At 39.2% G+C, this 26,504-nt stretch overlaps 1 protein-coding gene across 6 annotated transcripts; it reads left to right on the top strand.

The window, feature by feature from the left end:
* The first annotated feature begins 3,566 nt into the window (after positions 1-3,566).
* Positions 3,567-23,031, top strand: LOC132531594 (lysine-rich coiled-coil protein 1-like). 6 transcript variants are annotated; one of them, XM_060169492.1, is made up of 5 exons: positions 3,570-3,721; positions 8,519-8,580; positions 13,026-13,132; positions 13,496-13,668; positions 21,667-23,031. In XM_060169492.1, exon 5 carries the CDS (start codon positions 21,686-21,688, stop codon positions 22,457-22,459), a length of 774 nt encoding a protein of 257 aa, XP_060025475.1. In that variant the 5' UTR covers positions 3,570-3,721; positions 8,519-8,580; positions 13,026-13,132; positions 13,496-13,668; positions 21,667-21,685; the 3' UTR covers positions 22,460-23,031. The 6 variants fall into 6 exon arrangements, with proteins under 6 accessions (XP_060025474.1, XP_060025470.1, XP_060025472.1 ...); XM_060169488.1 differs by lacking the exon at positions 13,496-13,668 and adding an exon at positions 21,278-21,357; XM_060169491.1 differs by lacking the exon at positions 8,519-8,580 and having other exon boundaries at positions 3,567-3,721.
* The last annotated feature ends 3,473 nt before the right edge of the window (positions 23,032-26,504 follow it).

Consider the following 26,504-nt stretch of genomic DNA (forward strand, 5'->3'; position numbering starts at 1 on the left):
GGGCCTGTGAACTAAGAACGGTTTGTACCTTCTTTAATGGTTGGGGGGAAAAGTCAAAAGAATATTTTGTGACACATGAAAATTACATGAAGTTCAAATTTCAATGATGACAAATTAAATCGTATAAGAAAACAGCCATACTCACTTGTTTACATATTTTCTATGGCTGCTTTCACGCTACAACAGCAGAGTTGAATATCTGCAACAAAGACCATAAGGCCCACAAAGTCAAAAATATTTACTGTCTGGCCTTTTACAGAAGATGTTTGCCAATCCTGCTTTAGACCTAGCAGTGTTAAATAAGCCAGGGGTTGCTCATTGCTTTCAAGTGTATTCACTGGCTGATTTAGTCATTCATTGCATAATCACAGGATCAAAGAAGTTCTTGTGCACACCTAGCACTCACATTCCAGAATGACAGGAGCAGGCTCCCTCCTGAATAGTCCATTATATCCTGTATAATTACATCATTGACAAAACTTTACACTCTCTCTGGTCCCTGTGTTCTTACTCAAGCAGCACAGTTGCTTCCATCGTTCTTCCTTTGCTCTTAGAAATCCTTAGCTCCTAACTGCTTTCCTCCCAAGAATTCCTAAATTCACTCATTCCACATGCATTTATCAGCACATGTACCAGGTACTATACTCAGTGCCCCAATACAAAGATGATTAAAACATAGGCCCTGTAGCTAAGACATTGACCATTTAGAGAGGATTATGGAAAAGCATATAAGGATGGTGAGAGAGATGTAGGAGGCAAAGGGGAAAGGGTACTTAAGGCAGCCTGAGGAATCAGGGAAGGCTTCAGAGAAGTAGCAGACAGGGATAAGTGCGGAGGGGGAGAACCAGAACTGGAGGAGACCATTTCAAGCCTAAGGACACAGCAGCAGGAGCAGAGATGTGGAGGTGAAGAAACAGCATGACATGGGCAGAAAATTACAATCAGCTAGGTATTCTGGGAGCTACAGAAGCACATGTATTACACTTCTTTATCATTCTGGCACCAGACTATCACCCTTTATGTCCCGGCTTTTCATATACATTTGAGAGATAGTCTAACAGCAAGAATTCATGTTTGAATGCTTGAAATTGTGCTTTATTTGCACCACCTCATAGGTTTTCACAGCACCCTTTGAGGTGGGTATTATTGAGCCCTCCTAGTTAAAAAGCAGCAGCATCTCCTAAGTATAAACGCCAGAGAAACTCTCAGGTGTGTACACAAGGAGACTGCCCAAGAAGGTTAAAGCAGCACTGTCTGTAAAAGCAAAAATGGGAAATAAGCTCATAGTCTTATGAAAGGAGAACGGATAGCTCATGTGCATTCATTCAATGGATGTTATAGAGATGTGAAAGGGAATGAATTAGAACCTCACATCTCAGCAGAGGTTAACATCAAAAAACAATGGTGAGGGGCTTCCCTGGTAGTTGAGAGTCCACCTGCCGACGCAGGGGACATGGGTTCATGCCCCGGTCCGGGAAGAACCCACATGCCACTGAGCGGCTAGGCCCGTGAGCCATGGCCGCTGAGCCTGCGCGTCCGGAGCCTGTGCTCCGCAACGGGAGAGGCCACACCGTGAGAGGCCCGCGTACCGCAAAAAAACACAAAAACAAAAAACAATGGTGAGTGAAAAAAGCAAACTGTAGGGGAATAAACAGCAGGCATAATAACATTTATATAAAGTTTTAAATCATGTAAAGCAATACTTCATGTTAGTTAGGGATAAATACGTATGTAGTAAAAATACACATATAAAGAAAGTCATGGGCTTCCCTGGTGGCACAGTGGTTAAGAATCCACGTGCCAATGCAGGGGACACGGGTTCAAGCCCTGCTCAGGGAAGATCCCACATGCCGCAGAGCAACTAAGCCCGTGCGGCACAACTACTGAGCCTGCGCTCTAGAGTCCATGAGCCACAACTACTGAGCCCACATGCCACATCTACTGAAGCCCAAGCGCTCTAGAGCCTGTGCTCCGCAGCAAGAGAAGCCCGCGCACCGCGATGAAGAGTAGCCCCGCTCGCCACAACTAGAGAAAGCCTGCGCACAGCAGCGAAGACCCAACACAGCCAAAAATAATAAATAAATAAAAATAAATAAAATTTTTTTAAAAGGCATGAGAATGAGAAATACTGAATTCATGATAGTATTTACTCCTAAGGGGAGGAAGAGTTCTTTAGGAAGTAGGGAGAGGGTGTTTCAGGAAGAAGTAGAAGATACAATAAACTGAGTTATGCAGTAGCTTGGCATTTAGGGGAATCAATAAAGGTTTAATGTTGCTGAATCGTCAAGTGAATGCAGGGTGGGGAGGTGAGAACAGTAGGAAGATAATGATATCAGGCAGGCGCACAGAGGTCCAGGAATAGCAGTCATGTTTGACTTTCTCCACCAGAATACGGGGAGCCAGGATGACGTCCAGATGGAACCCTTCGGCAGTATGGAGAGTAGATTGGAGGGGGGAAATGAGAGGAAGGATAAGTTAGGCAGCTGTTGCCATGGCACTAACAAAAGATGATAAGAACCTGAAATTGGTCAACAGTAGTGTGACAGGAAAGGAGAGCATACCCAAGAGAAACTTTTGCACAGTGCACCCAGGGACACGCCCATCAACAGGAAAATGGGTGGAATTTGGTACAGCAATTAGATGAATAAATAACACCTATATGCAGCAGCCTGGATGAACCTCAAAGTGTCCAGTGAAGCAAGTTCCTGAATACTTCTAGAGAAAGACATAAATCTTATGAGATTCAGAAACAATCTAAACTTTTTTTCATCACACATATATATGATAAAGGTATATACATACGGGGATTCCCCTGGTCGTCCAGTGGGTAAGACTCCATGCTCCCAAGGCAGGGGACCCGGGTTCGATTTCTGGTGGAGGAACTAGATCCGCATGCATGCCCCAACGAAAAGATCTCGCGTGCTGCAACTAAGACCCTGCGCAGCCAAAATAAATAAATATGTATATTTTAAAGATACGTATATACATATGAAAGGAAATGATGACTACAAACCATGGTAATGATTTCTTTGGGAGACAGGGAACGAAAGGATGAATGTGTGTGTGTGTATATATATACGCATATACTGAGGGAGCCAGAAGGAGAGAGAAAAACGTCACTTATGGAGCAATGATGACAACGTATTATAACCAAGGATTTTGCTCAGTCTACTCTGTGTATTAAAGGTTCTAACAAAGAAAAGAAAAACAGATAAAACAGGAAAGCATATATTTTTCAGATATTTTGGAGGTAGAATCCGTAGATTTCCTGACTGTTTTTCTTAGTGGTTTGAAATTCACTCTCCCAAGGTCAGCGGCCCCACGACCGTTTCCTTCCTTCCAACGGAGAGACCCGGAGCAGCCGAAGAACAGCAGGCGCGACCCAGGTTAGAACCGAGCCCCGGAAGTAGCGGACGAAGGGGGCGGGGTAAACAGGAAGGCGGGGCTAAACGGGGCTTTCTGGGAGCGGGGCTGCTGGGCAAGCGCAGTAGCGCGCCTCGCCGCCATGGGGGCGGTGTCGTCCAGTTAGCCGCTGGTGGTGGCGGCGACTTCCCCTCCGGAAGTCAGGTCTCCGCCTCTTGCCCCCACCCCGCTAGCTCGGCTGCGGAGGCAGCGGTTGTCCCTGCCTCTCCGCCTACTCCACCTCGGCCTACCCACCGGCCGGCGGTGTTGGCGGGGAGGGGGACAGTAGTTGTAGACGGCCGCCCCTGCCTCAGAGAAGGTGAGTTCCCGCCCCGGCAGCGGGGGCGGCCCAGGCGTTCAGCCCCTCGACCCCACGGCCCGGGAGAGGCCGGGCGGGCCCGGAGAGTACGCTCCCCTCTCCACCCGCCACCCCCGGAAACGGGCGCCGGGGCCCCCACACGGATCGCTGCCGGGGAAGCTGAGGTTGGAGCGGGAGAGAGGCGACCAGGCCGAGGCCGTGGATCTGAAGCGTCAGGGAGAGGGAAGGGGGTGATGAGGACACTCGGAGATCGAGGGGACAGAGACGAGGAGAGAAAAGGCTCCAGACGTGGAAGGGCGTAGACCTGCGCAGGGTGAAATCAACATCCTGGAAAGTAGCGACCTCACTCACACGTGGGGAGAAGTGGAGTTCGGAGTTCGGGGAGAGTAGGAAGTAAACACGCGAGCTTGAAGGTGCCGGGCCCTAGAGGAGAGAAGGGGGTGAGGCTTTTGAGGGATTACTTTGTAGAGTTTGCCCGGGTTTTTGAGGATAACGCCGTGTAAAACAAGCCTCTAAGATTTACAGCCCTATCTTGACAGTGGTCTGAGTTTTAATATGTACCTGCCAGCGTCAAAGCTAATAAAGCAGGACATCGGGGCGGCGAAAACAACTTTTATTCAGCAACTACTGACAGTAGGAAAAGAGCTGAGCTCCATTCCGATTTGCGCAGAGGTGTCCGGGGGGGTTTAAAGAGAAAATGTAGGAATGGGGCAAGGTGGAGCTCAAGCAGAGGCAGGGACGTGCAGAATTACAAAGGGTTGGGTAGTGTCCTTTCATCAGGCGAGCTGTGTCAGTTTGCTGGCAGTTACGGAAGTGAGGATTCTGTTTTCCCACAGGGACTGGGAGACAGAGGCCCTGTCCTTCCTGATGATTACACTGCAAAGGAATGGCTTCCAGATCCTTGAGAAAGACACTCCTAAGTTGTAGGAGGTACACACATACATCTCAGAGGGACAGAGCAAGGGTTCACAATCGTAATCCCTTTTTAGTTAAGCACTAAAGAGCGGCCAGGGACCTGTCATCGGGTGTTGGCTAGAACAAACAGTAAATGTCTTTTGACAGCCCCAAGTTGTTCCAGATCTGAGCTCAAAATGGGGCTGGTTCATCCGAGGGCCGTAGCCACAGGCTGCTGGAGGCCAAGTTAAAGTTTGGTCAAGCCTTTGTGCAGAAGTTTGGAAGGAGTATATCTGCCTAGAGTTTTCACCAGCACATTTTCCCTAACACAAAAAGCTATTTCTTGATCATCTCAATCTAAGAGATGTTTGAGTTTCTACAATTATTGTATACCTGCAAACAAACTGCTGGTTCCAAACCCTGAGTTTAGGCTTTAAGGAAGTTTTGGAAAGGATTTTAGACGGTGGAGCTTGATCCCACTGCAGAAGATCTAGTAAAACATTACGCCATCTTCATAATTAATTTCTAGTATTTGCAGTGTTGCCTTATGTTGCTTTTTGTCTCCAGAGAGAAAGATGGTGGAAGCCAGAACATTGTTGGATAATTTAATTTCTTTTTTCCTGAGGGACAACAGTAAATATAGTAACTTCATTAAAATAATTTTTATTTTCATCCTCTTCCACAATATACTCTATTTTTGTGTGGTATTCGGTAATCTTTTATACCTTTCACTTGGAGGAATGGCAAACAGTAAAGTATTATAAATTTCTTAAAACATTTTGTAAGAACTTTATATAAATTCCATTCACTAAAAATGGAAATTAGAATTTCATTGCAACCAAATGATGTTCCATTAAGTCCCTTAGTGAAGACAACCTTTGGAAGACTAGATTTAGTGTCTTCAATCAACCTGGGTTAGTATGATTGTTAGGATATTAAAAAATAAAATCTCTTGAATTTTCTGCTTTCGTACCAGATTTCCTGCCTTTCACTAACAAGTAAGCCTGAGCAGTTTATATGTGTCAAGACTACAATTCATTTTAGCTCCCATGGCCACATCACAGGAAGATTTGGAAACAGTTTCTTACGAAAAAAAAAAAAAATACAGCTTTCTGCCAGACTTGGTTTTTTGCAATGACTTTGAATATGTGCAATTACTAAACACTTTAAATCAGTTCACACGACGCTAGCAGTTACTTTCCTATACTGCTTCAAGGTGGTATGAGAATACTGGAATAGGAGTCTTGACTATTAAGTTCTAATGCTAATTTCTTAACTAGCTGTATGACCCTAAGTCCCAAACTTCCTGGACTTGAGTTTTGTCATCTGTGGGGAGGGGAGTTGGACTAGCCCAACTGAGTGGTTCTCAAATCAGGGGTGCTTTTGCCCCACCCGCTCCTCAGAGGACATTTAACAGTGTTTGGAGCCTTTTTTTTTTTCCCCTTGGTTTTTGCCACTGGACAAGAAAGGGCTTGGTGATTACAGGTGCTACTGGCATCTACTTGGTATAGGCCAGAGCTGCCGCAAACAACCTAAAATGCACAGGCCACCAACACAAACAACAAAGGATTATCCTGAAAACGTCAGTAATGTCGAGGTTGAGGAAGTCTGCACTAACTAAACTGAGCTCCTTGACAGCTCTAAAATGGTGAACTGATTTTGCTGCTCCATACTGGTATTCTTTCCATGGCCTGGCTGTGTACTAGAACAGCAATTCATAAAACATGAAACTTTGACCTCTAATGGCCATCAAATGACATTCAAAGACTAATGAAGTCTGTTGAGTTATGCTTGAGACCACTAGAATTTGAAAAACAAAATACAACTTGTTACCTAAAAATTACCTCTTGTCGCTTTGAGTAAATATCCTATTAACTTTTCAGTTAACTGCTACTTAACACATGGTAAATATTTGATATGCTGTTTAAAACACTAGTAGGAGTAGGACCCAAGGTATTTTTAGTTTAGATATTTATAAAAGCCTAACGTAATTGCCAATATAATAGTACATGAACAAGAAGAGAAAAAAAAATTGCTTAGTACTTGGCCAGTATCTTTTTTTTTTTTTCTTAAAAGACTATATTAGGAGATTCCCCCAAAAGGTATCAAAGAATTGGCAGGCTTCCAGTTATTAAAATTCCACTCTCACTTTCAAGATCCTGATACTATTAAAACTGCAGATCCATTTTCACCTATATCTGTAACACTCTTATAAGGAGCTCCTCTGTATTGGGCTTGATAATAAGCAAAGGTCAGTAAGGATTAAAAATTAGCAATCAGGGAATATATAGATGGTGTAAGATTATAAATAGGAAATTGAGAAATTAAACTCAATCACAAAACCCCAAAGAAATACCACATGACCAGACTTATATGAAAAGAAATATGCATTGCATTTATGGTCAAGGGAAAGATTTTCCAGGACACTTTGTAATTCATTCAGTCAAGTTTCTCAGATATTTTTGATAGTTAAAAATGTTCTATTGAGGGGCTTCCCTGGTGGCGCAGTGGTTGAGAGTCCGCCTGCCGATGCAGGGGACACGGGTTCGTGCCCCGGTCCGGGAGGATCCCACATGCTGCGGAGCGGCTGGGTCCGTGAGCCATGGCCGCTGGGCCTGCACGTCTGGAGCCTGTGCTCCGCAGCGAGAGAGGCCACAACAGTGAGGGGCCCGCGTACCACAAAAAAAAAAAAAAAAATGTTCAACTGAGTAATAATATTCCTAAGAAATCAGTAAAAACAAAACCACAGCAAACAGTTCTTGCTTATCTGCTTTTTGGGAAAAAAAATTAGACTCATTTTAAGAATGAAGAACATTTCTGAATTCTTATTGAATCATAAATCCATTTACATAGCAATTGCCAAAAATGTTCCTTTGTTTTCTTGACAGTAAGCAGAGATTCGAGTCAACTGACAGAAAAATCTAGTTAACAGCCCTTCCTACAGTTATTCAGAAAACAGTTAGAGCTCCTACTATGGACCAGGTACTGTGTGTTAGGACAAGAGCATTCACAGACCCATTCACGTTTACTGATCTTTTAGGAGGACTGGCATGTATTTGGTGGCATTCTGAGATAGGATGTCTGCCATGGGTCCAAGTAAAACTAATTTCACAAGCAAGAGCCTTGAGCTAGCTAGCCATAGATTACATATAATTATTGATGTTCAAAGGTTTAGTTTAAGTTAAGACATATTTTATGTTAAGTATGTAACTAGTGCCTGTAATTAATGATTTTGTTAATTTCTTTGTATTTTGTCATTGGAAATATGCCATAGTAAATCCTCAGTTACTTTTATGGTTGTAGTATTAGTGTAAAATAGCTAAAGCTTGGCAAACCCGTAGGTCACATACTAATCTCATTTCCTGAAAAGGCAAGGTTAATAACTAACACAGTTAAGAATATTCATGATGCTAACAGGTACACGCTGCATCTCTCAAAACTTCTTAAATGGGATTTGACCCTCAAAGTCAAAACAAAAAGAAATAAAACAGCATACTTTGGTTAATGGTTTCTTTGGGGGTTTTTTTGGTTTTTTTTGGCCGCACCACTCGGCATGCAGAATCTTATTAGTTCCCCAACCAGGGATCGAACCTGTGCCCCCTGCAGTGGAAGCGCAGAGTCCTAACCACTGGACCACCAGGGAAGTCCCAGCATACTTTGGTTAAGATAACAGAATCAGTTACCTAGTCTCCTAAAACTTAGTGCTGTGTTCTACTTAGTCTTTCCTAAGATTATAATGGTATTAAAAGATTGCAAATCTCAAGAGCCAGGAACAAGGCAAGGATATCCATCCTTACCACTTCTTTTCAGTATTGTACTAGAGGCCCTAACCAGTATAGTCAGACAAGAAAAAGAAAAACGTTTACAGATAGGAGAGGAAGAAATCACACTGTCTATCTGCAGGTGCTATGATCATCTATGTAGAAAACCCCAAGGAATTTTGGGAAATGCTACTAGAATAAGAAGTGAGTTTATCATAAAGGACACGAAATACAAGGTCAATATACAAATCCAATAGTATTTCTAAATGTTAGCAACAAGCAATTAGACATTGAGATTTTTAAAAAAATACTATTTACTATTGCATCAAAAACCAAAATACTTTTGGATAACTTTAACAAAGTACAGTGAATGCTACATAACATTGCTGAGAGAAAGAAGATGCAAATAGTGGGGAAAATTGTCTTTTAATGCTTCTTAGTGAACTAAGTTTAAAAGTATAGGACCATGCCATGAATTTGGTATATTTATTAAAGAGGAAGAATTTATTAAAGGGAACCTAATTACACCTAAAACTTAGCAAATTAACATTCCTAATTTTGCTCAAACATTTTTTTCTTAAGTGATTAAAGATATTTAATAAATATTTTTAAAACCTTTATGCTGTACTATGTTTTAATACCATGTCACAACACAAATCAAATAATGTGCTGTGGGCGTGAAAAATTTTAGTAAATTTTTCACTCAAATTGAGTTGATTTGCTCGTTCAACCTATTAAACCTATTGAGGCATATTAAAAACATTTCATACAATGCAAAAGTTAAATTCAGGTTTTGCTATTTCTAAAAGGGTGGTTGGAATGTAACAAATTCTCTCTGACAGGTCTAGAATTAGGAAAAGTGGAGTGGTTCTTAGTATTTTATTAAGATGTGAAGCATTTTTTAGACAGTTTTGAATTACGAGTAATTCATACTCTTCATGTGTTTCATATTTAACTCAGTAGTTCACGTGCAGTGTTTTTATTACTTTAGCTTTTGCAATGGCTTTAGCTACTAATATTGAAATAAAAAAGACCAAACCTTGTACAGCAATTGAATAACAACGTGCATAGTTTCATTTCTCCAAAATAAAAGATTCCATTTTCTTTCTCTTTCCACTATGATATCTTTCCTGGAAGTAAATGGCATTGTGAGTGTTGGTCTATAACTAGGCTTGTGGTGTACAAATAGGAATGTCAAGTTTTCAGAATTTTGCTAGATTTTTTCCAAAAATTTTAGAAGGTACAACTGAAAAAATACTCCAGATTAGTTTCAGAAGAGACAAACTATTTCTTGCTTGAGACCTAATACCAGCTTGTAAATAGCCTGCGTGTTTCTGCTTGACACTCCATATTCTTTTAGACATTATATGTAGCAGACATTAACACAGGACGTAAACTGAAATCTTTATAAAGAGTTGGTTTAAAATCAGAGCAATCAGAAAAGATAATAAGGATCAAGTTGAACTTTCAGCTTTCATTAAAAAAAACAAAAACAAAAAAACAAAGTCCCTCTGAAACATGAGTTAGCTTGAAATACAAAGAATAGAAAGGTACTCCTGTCAGGCACTCCTGACCTGTTTACCCATAACCTTTTCTACTTTCTGTAGTTACTAGAATAATTGGTTGGAAAAACATTTCATTCTATCAGTTAAGTAGATGAAATCCTGAATAGCAATAAGAACAGCTCAGCTGTACAGCACTCAGTATGTGCCGTGCACTCTTCTAAGCACTTTACATTTACTAATTTCCTTAAGACACACAACAACTCTGAGGTGTATGTTATATCCTGTGTTAGAGGTTGAGAAACTTGACCAAGGTCATATAACTAACAAATGCCAGAACTGACTCCAGAGTCCCTATGTCTGGCTCCTAGAAGCAGTGAGATAATTAACATAATATGACAACCAGTAGTTCTGCATAGGTGACTCGAGCTTTGTTAGGTGGGTGATCTTTCTAGAAACAAAGCCAACACTTAAAACTCCAGTTTAACAAATTAAGGTAGAATTTTTTTTTCAAAACATTCATTATAGATCTTTAAGGTTCTCTCGTACACTTTACTGAGGTATACTTACAATAAACGACACTTATTTAAAGTGTACAGTTCAATGAGTTTTTGACAGGTGTATACTCCCATGAAACCACCTTCATAAACAAAATGCCGAATGTTTCCACCAACCGAAGCAGTTTCCTCCTGCCCCTTTACAGTCCATCCCTCCCTCCACCCCTGTCCCTGGCAACCACTAATCTGCTTTCTATCACTATAGATTAGTTTGCATTTCTAGAACTTTTTATAAGTAGACTCGTAGTAGGTACTCTTGTGTCTTACTCAACATGATGATTTTGTGATTCATCCATGTTGTATGTCTTGCTATTTCGTTCATTTTTACAGCTGGATAATTCTGTTGTATGGATATACCACATTTTGTTTACCCATTCCCTTGTTGATAGACATTAGGGTTGTTTCAGTTTTGGGCTATTACAAATAAAGCTGCTGTGAATATTCATGTACAGGTCTTTGCATGGACATATGTTTTCAGTTCTCTTGGGCAAATACATATGAGTGAAATGACCGGATCATATAGTAGGTATTTAACTTTTAAAAAAATTGTCAGATTGTAAAGTTGTACCATTTTCAATTCTAACTAGTAGTGTATGGGAGTTCCAGTTGTTCAGCGTCCTTACCAACACTTGGTATTTTCAGTCCTTTTAATTTAGTCCTTCTGATGATGGTGTAGTATTATCTTCTGGTTTTAATTCGCATTTACTTGGCTGTTTATATATTTTTTCTGAAATGTCTGTTCAAATTGTTTGCCCATTTTAACTGAGTTTGTCTTATTATTGAGTCATAGAGTTCTTTATTTATTCTAGATATAAGTCCTTTGTCTGATGTATGAAATAAGAATGCGTTCCACCATTTTGTGGCTAACTTTTCATTTTTTTTTAATGGAGAGCTGTGTAAAGCCCTGGAGATCAGAAAATATTTCAGGTTTTGTAAAAGCGGGGAAGTGGATTCCAGACGTGGAGAAATTTTACATCATTTCGAAAGGCAGCCAAGCATATCAGTTAATAACAGATTCTGGGGCCAGACTGCTCCTGTCATTTATTAACTGCAATCACAGACATGTTCCTCAACTTTTCTATGCCTCAGTTTCCTCATCTATTAACTATGAATCATAACAGTACTTAGCCCATAGGCTTCTTAGGAGGATAAAATTAGTTACTATTCTTAAGTGCTGAAATAGTACCTGGCACATGGTAAGGGCAATGCTGGGTAAGTGTTACAGAACAAATTATTAATAGGTGACTTGTAAATGTAATACTTTGAAGTGACCATAAAAGGCAGTTTCAGGTTTACTAAAAGTACAAGTGATGCCATGCCTTATTTTCTTTTGTGAACCATCTGGTAGATCAGAGGAATGTGTGGGATCATATTCTTCAGTGAGGACACTCGGTTTTCCGTGAGATTTTGGGGTATCCAGCAGTGTGCTAGGAGGTACTTGAAGTTTAAATGGCACATTTTATTTAAAGATTAAGTTAAAACTTTTACATAAAATGGATGTTTTAAGACTAGAATTCAAGAAGTTCATGCGTTTTTAAGGTTAATCATGAAACTTGAAATACATCTTTCTGTGATTGATCTCTAGGCTGTATACTCCCTAGACCTCCAGGCAATAAGAGTTCACTTGTCTGACTGTATAGAATGCTTTGGTCAAAATGATTGAGATTGAGAACGATTGCTGTAGAAAGAATAGTTACAATTTAGGAAGACATGTCATGTATTTTTCAAATATTAATAAAATGGAAAAATAAGACATTTATGTAGTACAAATAGATTTGAATAATCAGACTCATAAGAAGGAAGATGGTGGGGAGCGCGGTGGAGAAGCATAGAGTGTTCACATAAAGATGCTGAATTTAATTTTGGAATAAACTCAGATTCTATGAAATTCTTAATGTCTTTCTTATTGGGAATGAATAGATCAATCCTAGATGAAGGAAAGAGGTGAATTCTTTGTGGCATGCCATAGGTATTATCTTACTGTCTTCCTACTTAAAGTTTTCACCAGTAACATGGATGAACACATAGACTGAATGCATATAAAAACTATGTGTGGGAAAAGTAGCAAATGTCAAGATTAAAACAATTTGAATTTTAAAGATCGTCAGAGGTTTAGGTGGCCTAAACCCATTACAAGATGAAGTGTAAAGTCCTGCATTTAGAGAAATTAGTCAATTACATTAAGTACCAGATGGGAGAAGACAGCCAATGTGGGGAGAGAGATGCTACCTCTGGGATTTTAGCGATTACAGAGGTCAGTAGAAGTCAGTAACATGTCTGCTGTAAGACATGAAGTACTAAGGCTGGATGCCCCAGCTCATTTCCATAAAGTCCAGAGTTCTACTGGCGCCCTAATAACTTCTCCTTCAGAATGGTATTTTCTGGACTAAAAAATATATTACCATAGTAAATATCAGAGGCTTACTAGATGTTTTTATACTAAAATTGTCATTCTAATAAGCAAAAAGCCAGTACTTTAGCCTTGCAAGCACTTAGGAAATTAAGGTTTGAGATGGTATATGAAATGATATTCAGTTGAAGATTGAAAATATTACCCTAAATGTCTTACCTCCCTTTATTTTATTCATAGATACCACGTTGAATGAGCAAAGACTGAACTTTTTACAGATACCTTTTGTAAAAGGCTTGTAAGGAATAGTGCCATAATTTGAATTGCAGTGGATTTCACATTATGAGGTAGGTTGAAAATAAAGGGCTTCTAAATTGTTAGTATTTTTTATACTGAAGCTGGTACTTTGACTTGAAAGCAAGCAAAACTCTTAAAAGTGTTAATTCAGATCAGATATATTAAAACTCATGAGTGGTATCTTCAAATTCAGAGGTGTAAACTTTGGATCACTTTCTCTAAAATAAACAATATTATTTATTTTTCAAGGGTAAAATACATACTCAAAAAGTTAGCTTTACTTTCAGATTTATAGGGAGCAAAATAAGAAATTGAAGATGCATTTTATGCGTTTTCAGATGATTGATCTATGTTGATGTAATTCTAAACTTTGAATTATTTAATTGTTATAACAAGATTATGTTTGGTTTCAGGTAAATGGGAGTGGAGTATTGGACAAAAAATAGATTTTTAAATCTCTGCATCATGGTTTTTAGCTCAGTTGTTGCACCGTGTCACTATTTGGGGAAAGTTCATGCTAAGAAACTGAAGCAATTAATGGGTGAATATGATCAAATTTCTCCACCAAGTTCTCAACCTGATAAGGGTAAGGTTCCATTCACCTCTTCATTGATCTCTGCACCATCTGTGATCTTTTGGGATTGGATTCTTTCACTCTGCATGTCTTCAAGGTTCATCCACGTTGTACTATTTATTAGTATTTCATTCCTTTTTATTGCTGAATAATATTCCATTGTGTGAATTGTCACATTTTATTTATCCATTCATCAGTTGATGATCACTGAGTCATTTCTGCCTTTAGCTGTTAGGAATAGTGCTGCTGTGTACATTTTTGTACAACTTTTTGTGTGGACATAGATTTTCAGTCCTCTTGCGTTGAAACCTAAGAGTGAAATTGCTGGGGTTACGTGGTAACTCTATGTTTGACACTTTGAGGAACTGCCAAACTGTTTTCCAGAGTAGCTGCACATTTTATATTCGCACCAAGAATGAATGAAGTTTCCAGTTTTTCCTCCTTTTTGTCAACACTTATTATTATGTCTTTTTTTGTCTTTTTTTATACAGCAGGTTCTTATGAGTTATCCATTTTATACATATTAGTGTATATATGTCAATCCCAATCTCCCAGTTCATCACACCACCACCCCACCACCACTTTCCCCCCCTTGGTGTCCATACGTTTGTTCTCTACATCTGTGTTTCTATTTCTGCCCTGAAAACAGGTTCATCTGTACCATTTTTCTAGGTTCCACATATATGCGTTAATATGTGATATTTGTTTTTCTCTTTCTGACTTACTTCACTCTGTATGACAGTCTCTAGATCCATCCATGTCTCTGCAAATGACCCAATTTAGTTCCTTTTTATGGCTGAGTAGTACTCCATTGTATATATATACCACATCTTCTTTATCCATTCGTCTGTCGATGGGCATTTAGGTTGCTTCCATGACGTGGCTATTGTAAATAGTGCTGCAGTGAACATTGGGGTGCATGTGTCTTTTTGAATTACAGTTTTCTGTGGGTATATGCCCAGTAGTGGGATTGTTGGGTCATATGGTAATTCTATTTTTAGTTTGTTTTTTTTTTTGCGGTACGCGGACCTCTCACTGTTGTGGCCTCTCCCATTGCGGAGCAACAGGCTCCGTATGCACAGGCTCAGCGTCCATGGCTCACGGGCCTAGCCGCTCCACAGCATGTGGGATCTTCCCAGACCAGGGCACGAACCTGTATCCCCTGCATTGGCAGGTGGACTCTCAACCACTGCGCCACCAGGGAAGCCCTATTTTTAGTTTTTTAAGGAACCTCCATACTGTTCTCCATAGTGGCTGTATCAATTTGCATTCCCACCAATAGTGCAAGAGGGTTCCCTTTTCTCCACACCCTCTCCAGCATTTGTTGTTTGTAGATGTTCTTATGATGCCCATTCTAACTGGTGTGAGGTGATACCTCATTGTGGTTTTGATTTGCATTTCTCTAATAATTAGTGATGTTGAGCATCCTTTCATGTGTTTGTTGGCCATCTGTATGTCTTCTTTGGAGAAATGTCTATTTAGGTCTTCTGCCCATTTTTGGATTGGGTTGTTTGTTTGTTTTTTAATATTGAGCTGTTTATATATTTTGGAGATTAATCCTTTGTCCGTTGATTCGTTGGCAAATATTTTCTCCCATTCTGAGGGTTGTCTTTTCATCTTGTTTGTAGTTTCCTTTGCTTTGCAAAAGCTTTTAAGTTTCATTAGGTCCCATTTGTTTATTTTTGTTTTTATTTCCATTACTCTAGGAGGTGGATCAAAAAAGATCCTGCTGTGATTTATGTCAAAGAGTGTTCTTCCTATGTTTTCCTCTAAGAGTTTTATAGTGTCTGGTCTTACATTTAGGTCTCTAATCCATTTTTAGTTTATTTTTATTTATGGTGTTAGGGAGTGTTCTAATCTCATTCTTTTACATGTAACTAGCTGTCCAGTTTTCCCAGCATCACTTATTGAAGAGACTGTCTTTTCTCCATTGTATATCCTTGCCTCCTTTGTCATAGATTAGTTGACCATAGGTGCGTGGGTTTATCTCTGGGCTTTCTATCTTGTTCCATTGATCTATATTTCTGTTTTTGTGACAGTACCATATTGTCTTGATTACTGTAGCTTTGTAGTATAGTCTGAAGTCAGGGAGTCTGATTCTTCCAGCTCCATTTTTTTCCCTCAAGACTGCTTTAGCTATTCAGGATCTTTTGTGTCTCCATACAAATTTTAAGATTTTTTGTTCTAGTTATGTAAAAAGTGCCTTTGGTAATTTGATAGGGATTGCATTGAACCTGTAGATTGCTTTGGGAGTATAGTCATTTTCACAATATTGATTCTTCCCATCCAAGAACATGGTATATCTCTCCATCTGTTGGTATCGTCTTTAATTTCTTTCATCAGTGTCTTATACTTTTCTGCATACAGGCCTTTTGTCTACCTAGGAAGGTTTATTCCTAGGTATTTTATTCTTTTTGTTTCAGTGGTAAATGGGAGTGTTTCCTTAATTTCTCTTTCTGATCTTTTGTTGTTAGTGTATAGGAATGCAAGAGATTTCTGTGCATTAATTTTGTATCCTGCAACTTTACCAAATTCATTGATTAGCTCTAGTAGTTTTCTGGTGGCATCTTTAGGATGCTCTATGTGTAGTGTCATGTCATCTGCAGGCAGTGACAGTTTTACTTCTTCTTTTGCAATTTGTATTCCTTTTATTTCTTTTTCTTCTCTGATTGCCATGGCTAGGACCTGCAAAGCTATATTGAATAATAGTGGCGAGAGTGGACATCCTTGTCTTGTTTCTGATCTTAGAGGAAATGCTTTTAGTTTTTCACCATTGAGAATGATGTTGCTGTGGGTTTGTCATATATGGCCTGTATTATGTTGAGGTAGGTTCCCTCTATGCCCACTCTCTGGAGAGTTTTTATCATAAATGGGTGTTGAATTTTGTCAAAAGCTTTTTCTGATCTATTGAGATGATCGTATGGTTTTTCTTCTTCAATTTGTTAATATGGTGTATCACATGGATTGATTTGCATATATTGAAGAATCCTTGCATCCCTGGGATAAATCCCACTTGATCACGGTGTATGATCCTTTTAATGTGTTGTTGGATTCCGTTTGCTAGTATTTTGTTGAGGATTTTTGCATCTATATTCATCAGTGATATTAGTCTGTAATTTTCTTTTTTTGTAGTATCTTTGTCTGGTTTTGGTATCAGGGTGATGGTAGCCTTATAGAATGAATTTGGGAGTTTTCCTTCCTCTACAGTTTCACCTGTGAAGCCATCTGGTCCTGGACTTTTGTTTGTTGGAAGATTTTTAATCACAGGTTCAATTTCATTACTTGTGATTGGTCTGTTCATATTTTCTATTTCTTCCTGGTCAGTTTTAGAAGGTTATACCTATGTGTCTATACCTTTCCAAGGATGTGTCTATTTCTTCCAGGTTGTCCGTTTTATTGGCATAGAGTTGCTTGTAGTAGTCTCTTAGGATGCTTTGTATTTCTGCAGTGTTTGTTGTAACTTCTCCTTTTTCATTTCTAATTTCATTGATTTGAGTCCTCTCCCTCTTTTTCTTGATGAGTCTGGCTAATGGTTTATCATTTTGTTTATCTTCTCAAAGAACTACCTTTTAGTTTTATTGATCTTTGCTATTGTTTTCTTTGTTTCTATTTCATTTATTTCTGCTCTGATCTTTATGATTTCTTTCCTTCTACTAACTTCGGGTTTTGTTTGTTCTTCTTTCTCTAGTTCCTTTAGGTGTAAGTTTAGATTGTTTGTTTGAGATTTTTATTGTTTCTTGAGGTAAGCTTATATTGCTATAAACTTCCCTCTTAGAACTGCTTTTGCTGCATCCCATAGGTTTTGGATCGTCATGTTTTCATTGTCATTTGTCTCTAGGTATTTTTTGATTTCCTCTTTGATTTCGTCAGTGATCTCTTGGTTATTTAGTAACGTATTGTTTAGCCTCCATGTGTTTGTTTTTTTACATTTTTTCCCCTGTAATTGATTTCTAATCTCATAGCGTTGTGGTCAGAAAAGATGCTTGATATGATTTCAATTTTCTTAAATTTACTGAGGCTTGATTTGTGACCCAAGATGTGATCTATCCTAGAGAATGATCTATGAGCACTTGAGAAGAAAGTGTAATCTGCTGTTTTTGGATGGAATGTCCTATAAATATCAGTTAAATCTATCTGGTCTATTGTGTTATTTAAAGCTTGTGTTTCCTTATGAATTTTCTGTTTGGATGATCTGTCCATTGATGTAAGTGAGGGGTTAAAGTCCCCCATTATTATTGTGTTACTGTCAATTTCCTCTTTTATAGCTGTTAGTGGTTGCCTTATGTATTGAGGTGCTCCTATGTTGGGTCTATATATATTTATAATTGTTATATCTTCTTCTTGGATTGATGCCTTGATCATTATGTAGTGTCCTTCCTTGTGTCTTGTAACATTCTTTATTTTAAAGTCTCTTTTATATGACATGAGTATTGCTACTCCAGCTTTCTTTTGATTTCCATTTGCATGGAATATCTTTTTCCATCCCCTCACTTTCAGTCTGTATGTGTCCCTAGGTCTGAAGTGGGTCTCTTGTAGACAGCATATATATGGGTCTTGTTTTTGTATCCATTCAGCCAGTCTGTGTCTTTTCGTTGGAGTATTTAATCCATTCACATTTAAGGTAATTATTGATATGTATGTTCCTATTACCGTTTTCTTAATTGTTTTGGGTTTGTTTTTGTAGGTCATTTTCTTCTCTTGTGTTTCCCACTTAGAGAAGTTCCTTTAGCATTTGTTGTAAGCTGGTTTGGTGGTGCTGAATTCTCTTAGCTTTTGCTTGTCTGTAAAGCTTTTGATTTCTCCATCAAATCTGAGTGAGATCCTTGCCAGGTAGAGTAATCTTGGTTGTAGGTTCTTCCCTTTCATCACTTTAAGTATATCTTGCCACTTCCTTCTGGCTTGTAGAGTTTCTGCTGAGAAAGCAGCTGTTAACCTTATGGGAGTTCCCTTGTATGTTATTTGTCATTTTTCCCTTGTTGCTTTCAATAATTTTTCTTTGTCTTTAATTTTTGTCAATTTGATTACTATGTGTCTCAGCGTGTTTCTCCTTGGGTTTATCCTGCCTGGGACTCTCTGTGCTTCCTGGACTTGGGTGGCTGTTTCCTTTCCCATGTTAGGGAAGTTTTTGACTATAATCTCTTCAAGTATTTTCTCGGGTCCTTTCTCTCTCTCTTCTCCTTCTGGGACCCCTATAATGCAAATGTTGGTGAGTTTAATGTTGTCCCCGAGGTCCCTTAGGCTGTCTTCATTTCTTTGCATTCTTTTTTCTTTATTCTATTCCATGGCAGTGAATTCCACCATTCTGTCTTCCAGGTAGGTCACTTATCCGTTCTTCTGCCTCAGTTATTCTGCTATTGATTCCTTCTAGTGTATTTTTCATTTCAGTTATTGTATTGTTCATCTCTGTTTGTTTGTTCTTTAATTCTTCTAGGTGTTTGTTCTTTAATTCTTCTAGGTCTTTGTTAAACATTTCTTGCATCTTCTCAATCTTTGCCTCCATTCTTTTTCCAAGATCCTGGATCATCTTCACTATCATTATTCTGAATTCTTGTTCTGGAAGGTTGCCTATCTCCACTTCATTTAGTTGTTTTTCTGGGGTTTTACCTTGTTCCTTCATCTGGTACAATGTCCTCTGTCTTTTTGTTTTGTCTATCTTTCTGTGAATGTGATTTTCCTTCCGCAGGCAGCAGAATCATAGTTTTTCTTGCTTCTGCTGTCTGCCCTCTGGTGGATGAGGCTATAAGCTTATAGGATAGATGATTGCTACAGGGGCTCTTCCTTGATCTGTGTCTCAACAAGTGGCACCTCTCTGTCTTTTTGATTATAGCCAGCCTAGCGGCTATGAGGTGAAATCTTTTTATTATAAAACATATTTAAACATATAAGGAGAGAAAGCAGTATTATGAACGCTCATGCATCCACCATCCAGTTTTAACAATTATCAACATCTTTTTAATCTTATTAGTGACTTTTAACAGTTTTATTGAGGTATAGTTGACATACAGTAAACTGTATGTATTCCAGGTATACAATTTGATAGGTCTTGAGAGGTGTATATACCCATGAAATGATCACCACAATTAAGATAGTAAACATATCCATACCCACAAAAGTGCCATTTACAATCACTCCCTCCTACTTTTTCCTGCCTCATCCCCAAGCAACCACTGTGTTACTACAGGTTAGTTTCCATTTTCAAGAGCTTTATATATACGGAATAATATAGTATGTACTCTTTTGTCAGGCTTCTTTCATTCAGCATGATGATTTTGAGATTCATCTATTTCAAGTGTATCAATAACCTATTCCTTTTTATCATTGATTCCATTCTATAGAGATACCACTATTTGATTTATGCATTCACCTGTTGATCAATATTTGGGTTTTTTTTTTTTTCCTTTCCAGGGCTATTACAAATAACACTGCTATGAACATTCATGTATAAGTCTTTATGTGGACATATACTTCCTTTTCTTTTGGATAAATATCTAGGAGTGGAATAACTGGATCGTATGTGAGGTGTATGTTTAACTTCCTCAGAAACTACCAGACTGTCTTCCAAGTAGTTGTATCATTTTACATCCCTGCCGGCAATGTATGAGAATTCCAGTTGTTGCACATCCTCACCAGTCTCTTTAATTTCAGTCTTTCTAGTGAGTGTGAAGTAGTACCTTTTTGTGCTTTTAATTGACATTTACTTGATGACGAATGACACTGAGCATCTTTCATTTGTTTATTGTCCATTTGTATATATTCTTTTCTGAAGTGTCTGTTCAAATTTTTTTACCCATATTTAATCAATTATTTGTTACATTATTTTGCTCTAGTCAGAATTTTTATACTGTTTGAGTAGAATAAGGGCTGAATTTTCTGACTCACCAAATTAGGCTTCATTTAGATTTTCTTTTTAATCTCAAATTGCCAGTAAAGCTAGCTGATCACTAGTGACTCTAGATTTTGCTCTCAGACTTGTTCTGTTAATGGACAGAAATGTGTGATTCTACATGGGTTACGCTGCCTCCTAATTTTTGGAAATAAAGTACAACACAAAAATATCTAGCGCATTATCATCTCATAGTGAGTACCTTTTCTGCTAGATTTGTAACGCAGGATTTGAGGTGGGGGGAGAGAAAGAGAAATAGTAGTTGTACTGCCCCCACCTGCCAAAAGAAATTTAAACAAGCAAACAAAGACTAGCATTATCTGATTTAAATTTCTTTTGAAACTTTTCTCTACATATAAATCCTAGCCCCTCTCAGCTGTCACCTCCATTTCCTTCCTTACCCCTCCCACCAGTGCTTTAATAGAGAACAAACCAGAAGGCATTCTAGAATGCTTTTTTCACCAATCAGAAGTAATGGAATGAAATCCAAGACCCTGTTCGGAAGATACGGAACTCTTGTCCCTCGTCTTTCCTCATGCCCTGTACCTACGATTAGTTTTGTCTCATAGCTGAATTGCTAATTTCCAGCATTCCCAAACCATTTTACAAACATCCTTTTATTATTAAGTCTTAAAATACTCTAGTCAGGTGAGTATATGTGTTCATTTTATTTTGTGTGAGTAAACAGAAGATTTTTAAAGATCAAATTACTTCTCTATGGTTTATTTCTTTTCTTAGACAACAGTATACAAAAAATTGACTATTCTGAACTTTAGAAATTGTTTGAACATTCAGATCAGGACAGTCACCATGGATGTGTAAGTTGTTGTATCCCTAATTCCTTACGTTTTTAGCCCTACAAAAGAATTCTATATGTCAGCTCCTTTCTACCCTCTTCATCCCACTTCTGAGAAAGATAAAATTATTTGTGAGTGGCCTAGGCAGTATTTGACCTTTCTGATGCTCCTTTTTGGCATTTAATATCATGATGTTTAACTTTCATGCCAAAGTAGTTTTAATTTGTTTGGGCTTCTTTATTTTGTTTTTTGAGACTCTTTTCAAGAGTAAAGGAAATATTCAGCATAAAATAATATAGTAAGAAGAATTTTCTCCCATCTTCTCTACAGAGAATCCCTTGTCAACCTAATGAATCGTTCAAAGAAGACATCTGACTCTTTTCAAGCTGAACTTGAAGATTATATCAAAGTGCAGAAAGCCAGAGGCTTAGAGCCAAAGACTTGTTTCAGAAAGATGAGAGAGGATTATTTGGAAACCTGTGGATACAAAGAAGAGGTTGATTCTAGACCCAGGTGTAGAATGTTTGATCAAAGACTCCCTTATGAACCCATCCAGACCTACCAAAGACCATGCAATATCTCACAAGCAGTGGAGAAGCAGTTACCTCTGTGGCTACCAGCTCATGACAGCAGGCTGAGACTAGACTCCCTGAGCAACTGTCAATTCACCAGGGACTGTTTCTCAGGAAAACCAGTAGCCCTGAACTTTAGTCAACAAGAGTATAACTGTAGCTCATACAGTGTAGAATCTGGAGTTTACAGGCACCTCTCCTTAGAAAACAGTACCAGTGCCCATCAAGCTAGTTATAAACAGATACATCAGAAGAGAAAAAGGCACCCAGAGGAAGGCCAGGAAAAGCCAGAAGAGGAGCGGCCCAAGCATAAGAGGAAGAAAGCTTATGAGGAAATAGATTTAGACAAACACAAGAGCATCCAAAGAAACAAAACAGAGGCGGAAACAGTCAGAGTCAGTACAGGAAAGCCTAAGAACCAAAAGGAGAAAAAAAGCCGAGATGTAGCCTCTAAGAAAGAGAAACGTAAGCGTAGAAAAGAGAAAAAGGAACAAGGGAAAGAAAGGACAGAAGAGGAGATGCTTTGGGACCAGTCTATCCTTGGATTTTGAAGCTCTTGCATTGGTTCTCCTGAGGTTAAACTGAAAAAATAGTTGAGGAGCTTGGTTTTACGTTGTCCACGTTCATATCGCTCTTTTCATGTGAACAGGTACAGAGCCTAAGTGAACAGAAAACATTTAATGTACTTGCTCTCCAACATGGAAATTACTTTTCTTCTCTTCTAAAATCATTACTACATTTTTCTTATGCGTAATGTAATTTCCCTTAATGAGGGTGGCTCTGCTTTTATTCATCAAATTGCTATGATGGTGGAAGTATTTTTCCCTTGGGAGGTCATTTATTTTAAATTGGAGGATTAATAGGCTTTACAGAATCTATTTCTTGATTGGCTTTTAGTTTGGGGTGGGTGTTTTTATATATCTGTGAAGCAGTTTAGATTGATTTTTTTTTCCCTTCGCTAGATCTAACTTGCAGTATATTTTCTAGATTGGAAAGTGGAAAATGACATACATTATAATAAGCTTAAGTTACATACAGTTTTAAACGTTTCAAGAAGTCTTGATACAAAATCAGTTTATATTCTGGAAATGTTTATAATATAATAAAGTTCTAATTTCTACAATTTTTTTGTTTTCTGATTTCTGCATTTTTGAGCACACAGTGATGTGTTCCTATTCAACAAAGATGTTCTTCTGGAAGAGCAATAACTGAGCATATATAAACCCACTTTTTAGGGCAGAAATCCGAACGACCACAATTTTTCCAAATAGTTGAAATTGGGGAATTTATAAGAAAATGCCATTAGAGGGACTTCCCTGGCAGTCCCGTGGTTAAGAATCCGAGCTTCCACTGCAGGGGGACAGGTTCCAACCCTAGTCAGGGAACTAAGATCCCCCATGGTGTGTGATGTGGCAAAAAAAAAAAAAAAAAAAAAAACCATTGGAATATTCTTTCCTGACCAGTGTTTTCATTCTGATAATCCACTTTTTTACGATAAGCAGATCAAGTCTTTGAGCACTGCTATTTTGTTGTAGAAAGAGTGGTGACCTGGGAATCTGAATCCCAGGATTCTAGACTCAACTATGCCATCAAGTTGTTATGTGACTTTGGGGAATTCACTTTATTTTCCTCATTATCAAATATACCTAGAAGGACTGGCCTCTAAAATGCTTTGGATAACAACAAGATGCTGTGATATGAAAACTCTCTTTGCATTCTACAATGTTGTGCTTACATGTTTATTGTAATATTAACTTTAAAATTACTTTGCTTAAATTATTTTTAATCATATATATTCCCTTCCCCTACTCAACTCTCTGCATGTAACCAGTCTCACCACCCTTGCTAGGCTGCTGCCTTACTCAGCTCTGACACCTCTCTGGGTCCCCACCTTGCCTAGCTTCCTACCTCAGTGGGTCCCAAATAGCAAAGAAGAAAGGAAGGAGGGCTCCCCTGGTGGTGCAGTGGTTAAGAATCCACCTGCAAATGCAGGGGACATGAGTTCAAGCCCTGGTCCAGGAAGATCCCACATGCCACAGAGCAACTAAGCCCGTGCGCCGCAACTACTGAGCCTGCACTCTAGAGCCCATGAGCCACAACTACTGAGCCCGCATGCCACAACTACTGAGACTGCGTGCCACAACTACTGAAGCCTGCGCGCCTAGAGCCTGTGCTCTGCAACAAGAGAAGCCACCACAATGAGAAGCCCGCGCACTGCAACGAAGAGTAGCCCCTGCTCACCACAACTAGAGAAAGCCCGCACGCGGCAACAAAGACCCAACGCAGCCAATAAATAAATAAAAATAAATAAATAAAATACATTAAAAAAAAAAAGAAGGAAGGGGAGGAGGGAGAGAGGATAGGTGACCCATTTTATTTTACACTAATGACCACAAACCTCCAACCCATCAGGTTTCCCTAGTAAATTTCCCATCCTCAGAGATGTCTTATATTTTCCCCTCTCTCCTCAAACCTTCCCCTCCCTGGTACCTGCCATACAGGGCCCCCTTTCTCTCAGCTGATGACCTCACCTCACACTCCAATAAAAAAAACAAAAGCCTTCAGAGGGGGACTTATTCAATGTCCTACCACTGGATCTATAAACTTCCCTCAAGTATTCTGTTCTCTGTCTTCTCTACAATAATAGTGTCCCTGCTCTTAATAAAGACAAATCCCTCCCCTCATGCACTGAATCCTACACCCTTTTACCTTTTCAAGGACTTCATCTCTCTCCTGCACCTTGAATCTCTCCTCTACTGGATTATTCCTTTATATGCAAACAAGCTTCTGTTTCCCCTCTTCAAAAAACAAAGCAAACAAACAGAAAAACAAAACTCCCTTGACACCCTACATCCTCTTTCAGCTATCTCCTTTCTCTTTTACATCAAACTTGTCTACAACAGCTGTCTATACTGACACCTCTCATTCTCACCTCCACCTATTCTAGTTTCTGTTCCTACCATTCCTCCGAGGCTGCTCTTATCAAAGTCTCCAATGACTTCCATGTTCTCAAATCCAATGGATATTTTTTATTTGTATTCAATTCAGCCTCTCAGCAGCTTCCATTTGGTCAATCAGTCCCTCTTCCTTGAAACATTCCTCTCTCAGCTTGCATAGCACCACATTCTCCTGATTTTTTCCTACCTCCATAGCTGCTGCTCCTTATGGGCTCATTTACTGGTTCCTCTTCCACCCACCTCTAAATGCATCATGTATATTGCATCAGGAGCCAATCCCAGACCACCACTCTTTCTAATTGCACATCCTAAGTGATCTCATCCAGGCTCATGGCTTTAAATTCACCTGTATGTTGATTTGTGGACTGAATGTCTGTGTCATTCCCCAAATTCATATGTTGACATCTAATCCCCAATGTAATGGTATATGGAGCAGGTACCTCCCTACCTTTGGGAGGTAATTAGGTCATGAGGGTGGAGCCCTCACGAATGGGCTTAGTGCCCTGATAAGAAGAGGTCAGAGAGCTAGCTGAGCCACCCAGTCTATGGTAACGTGTTACAGCAGCCCAAACTAAGACAGTTGATGACCTCTAAATTTCTATTTCTAGACTAGATTTTCCCCCTGAGTTCTAGACTCATAACCAACTGCATTTGTTGTTATTTCCACCTAGAACACCAAAAGGGCACTTACATCCCTCGTCACCAGTCATTCTTCCCTCAGTCTTCCTCATCTCTGCAAATAACAGCACCATCTTGATTGTTCAAGCCAAAAATCACTAAAAGCACACTTGACTCTCTCCTACATCAGAGCCATCAGTGATTCCTCCTGGTTATATCACCAAATTATCTCTCCTATTGTCCAATTCTCCCCATCTTCATTGCCACCACCCTGACCCAAACCATCATTTATCTCTGGTATTATTTTGGTTTTATTTGTACCAAACAGGACTAATAGGTCTGAGAGAAGCTGAAAACTGGGAGAAGTCATCAGAGGCTCTGAGTTGGTGAGCGCAAAACCAGCAACAGGAGTACTGAGAGACCAAATAGTATCATGGTCATCTAGCACTGAGGATTTCAAAACTATCCAGCAAATATTTCCTTCCAGAAAGACAAAGCCTTACTTGAAAAGAAAACTGCTAGGCTAAGAAACCTAATAGATCAGGGAAGTAACACCAGAGGTAAGGGAAAGAGAAGGTACCAATAGTAGGGAGAAGGTCCCAGATGAAGAACCCGGAAAATTCTGCAACAGCAAAATACATCTGAGGTGAGAATACCACCTTGCCAAGCAAGACCCGTAGGCCTGTAGGAAATAGAGCAGAAAAACTTTTCTGAAGCAAACTTAGCTCTGAAAGGCAGAGAAGTAGCCATATTTTGAGCCCTTCACTGTCACAAGAGGGAGCCCTCAAGCCGTGATGCTGGGAAAGGTACCCTAGGCCATTCCCTCTCCACAAAAATGTGTTCACAGTAGTCCAGGACACCACGTTTCATTTAAACTTTGGAAAGGAGGAGGAGAATATGATCTAGCCACACAAAGTGTTACAAAAGAAAATTGGACTAAAATACTTTGACAAGACACCAGAAAAATGCAAACACAAAGCAGATGAAAGCTCTAATCTGACCCTTCAAACAAGGCGGCAAG

Source organism: Lagenorhynchus albirostris, chromosome 13, assembly GCF_949774975.1.
Source record: "Lagenorhynchus albirostris chromosome 13, mLagAlb1.1, whole genome shotgun sequence".
Classification (NCBI taxonomy): Eukaryota; Metazoa; Chordata; class Mammalia; order Artiodactyla; family Delphinidae; genus Lagenorhynchus; species Lagenorhynchus albirostris.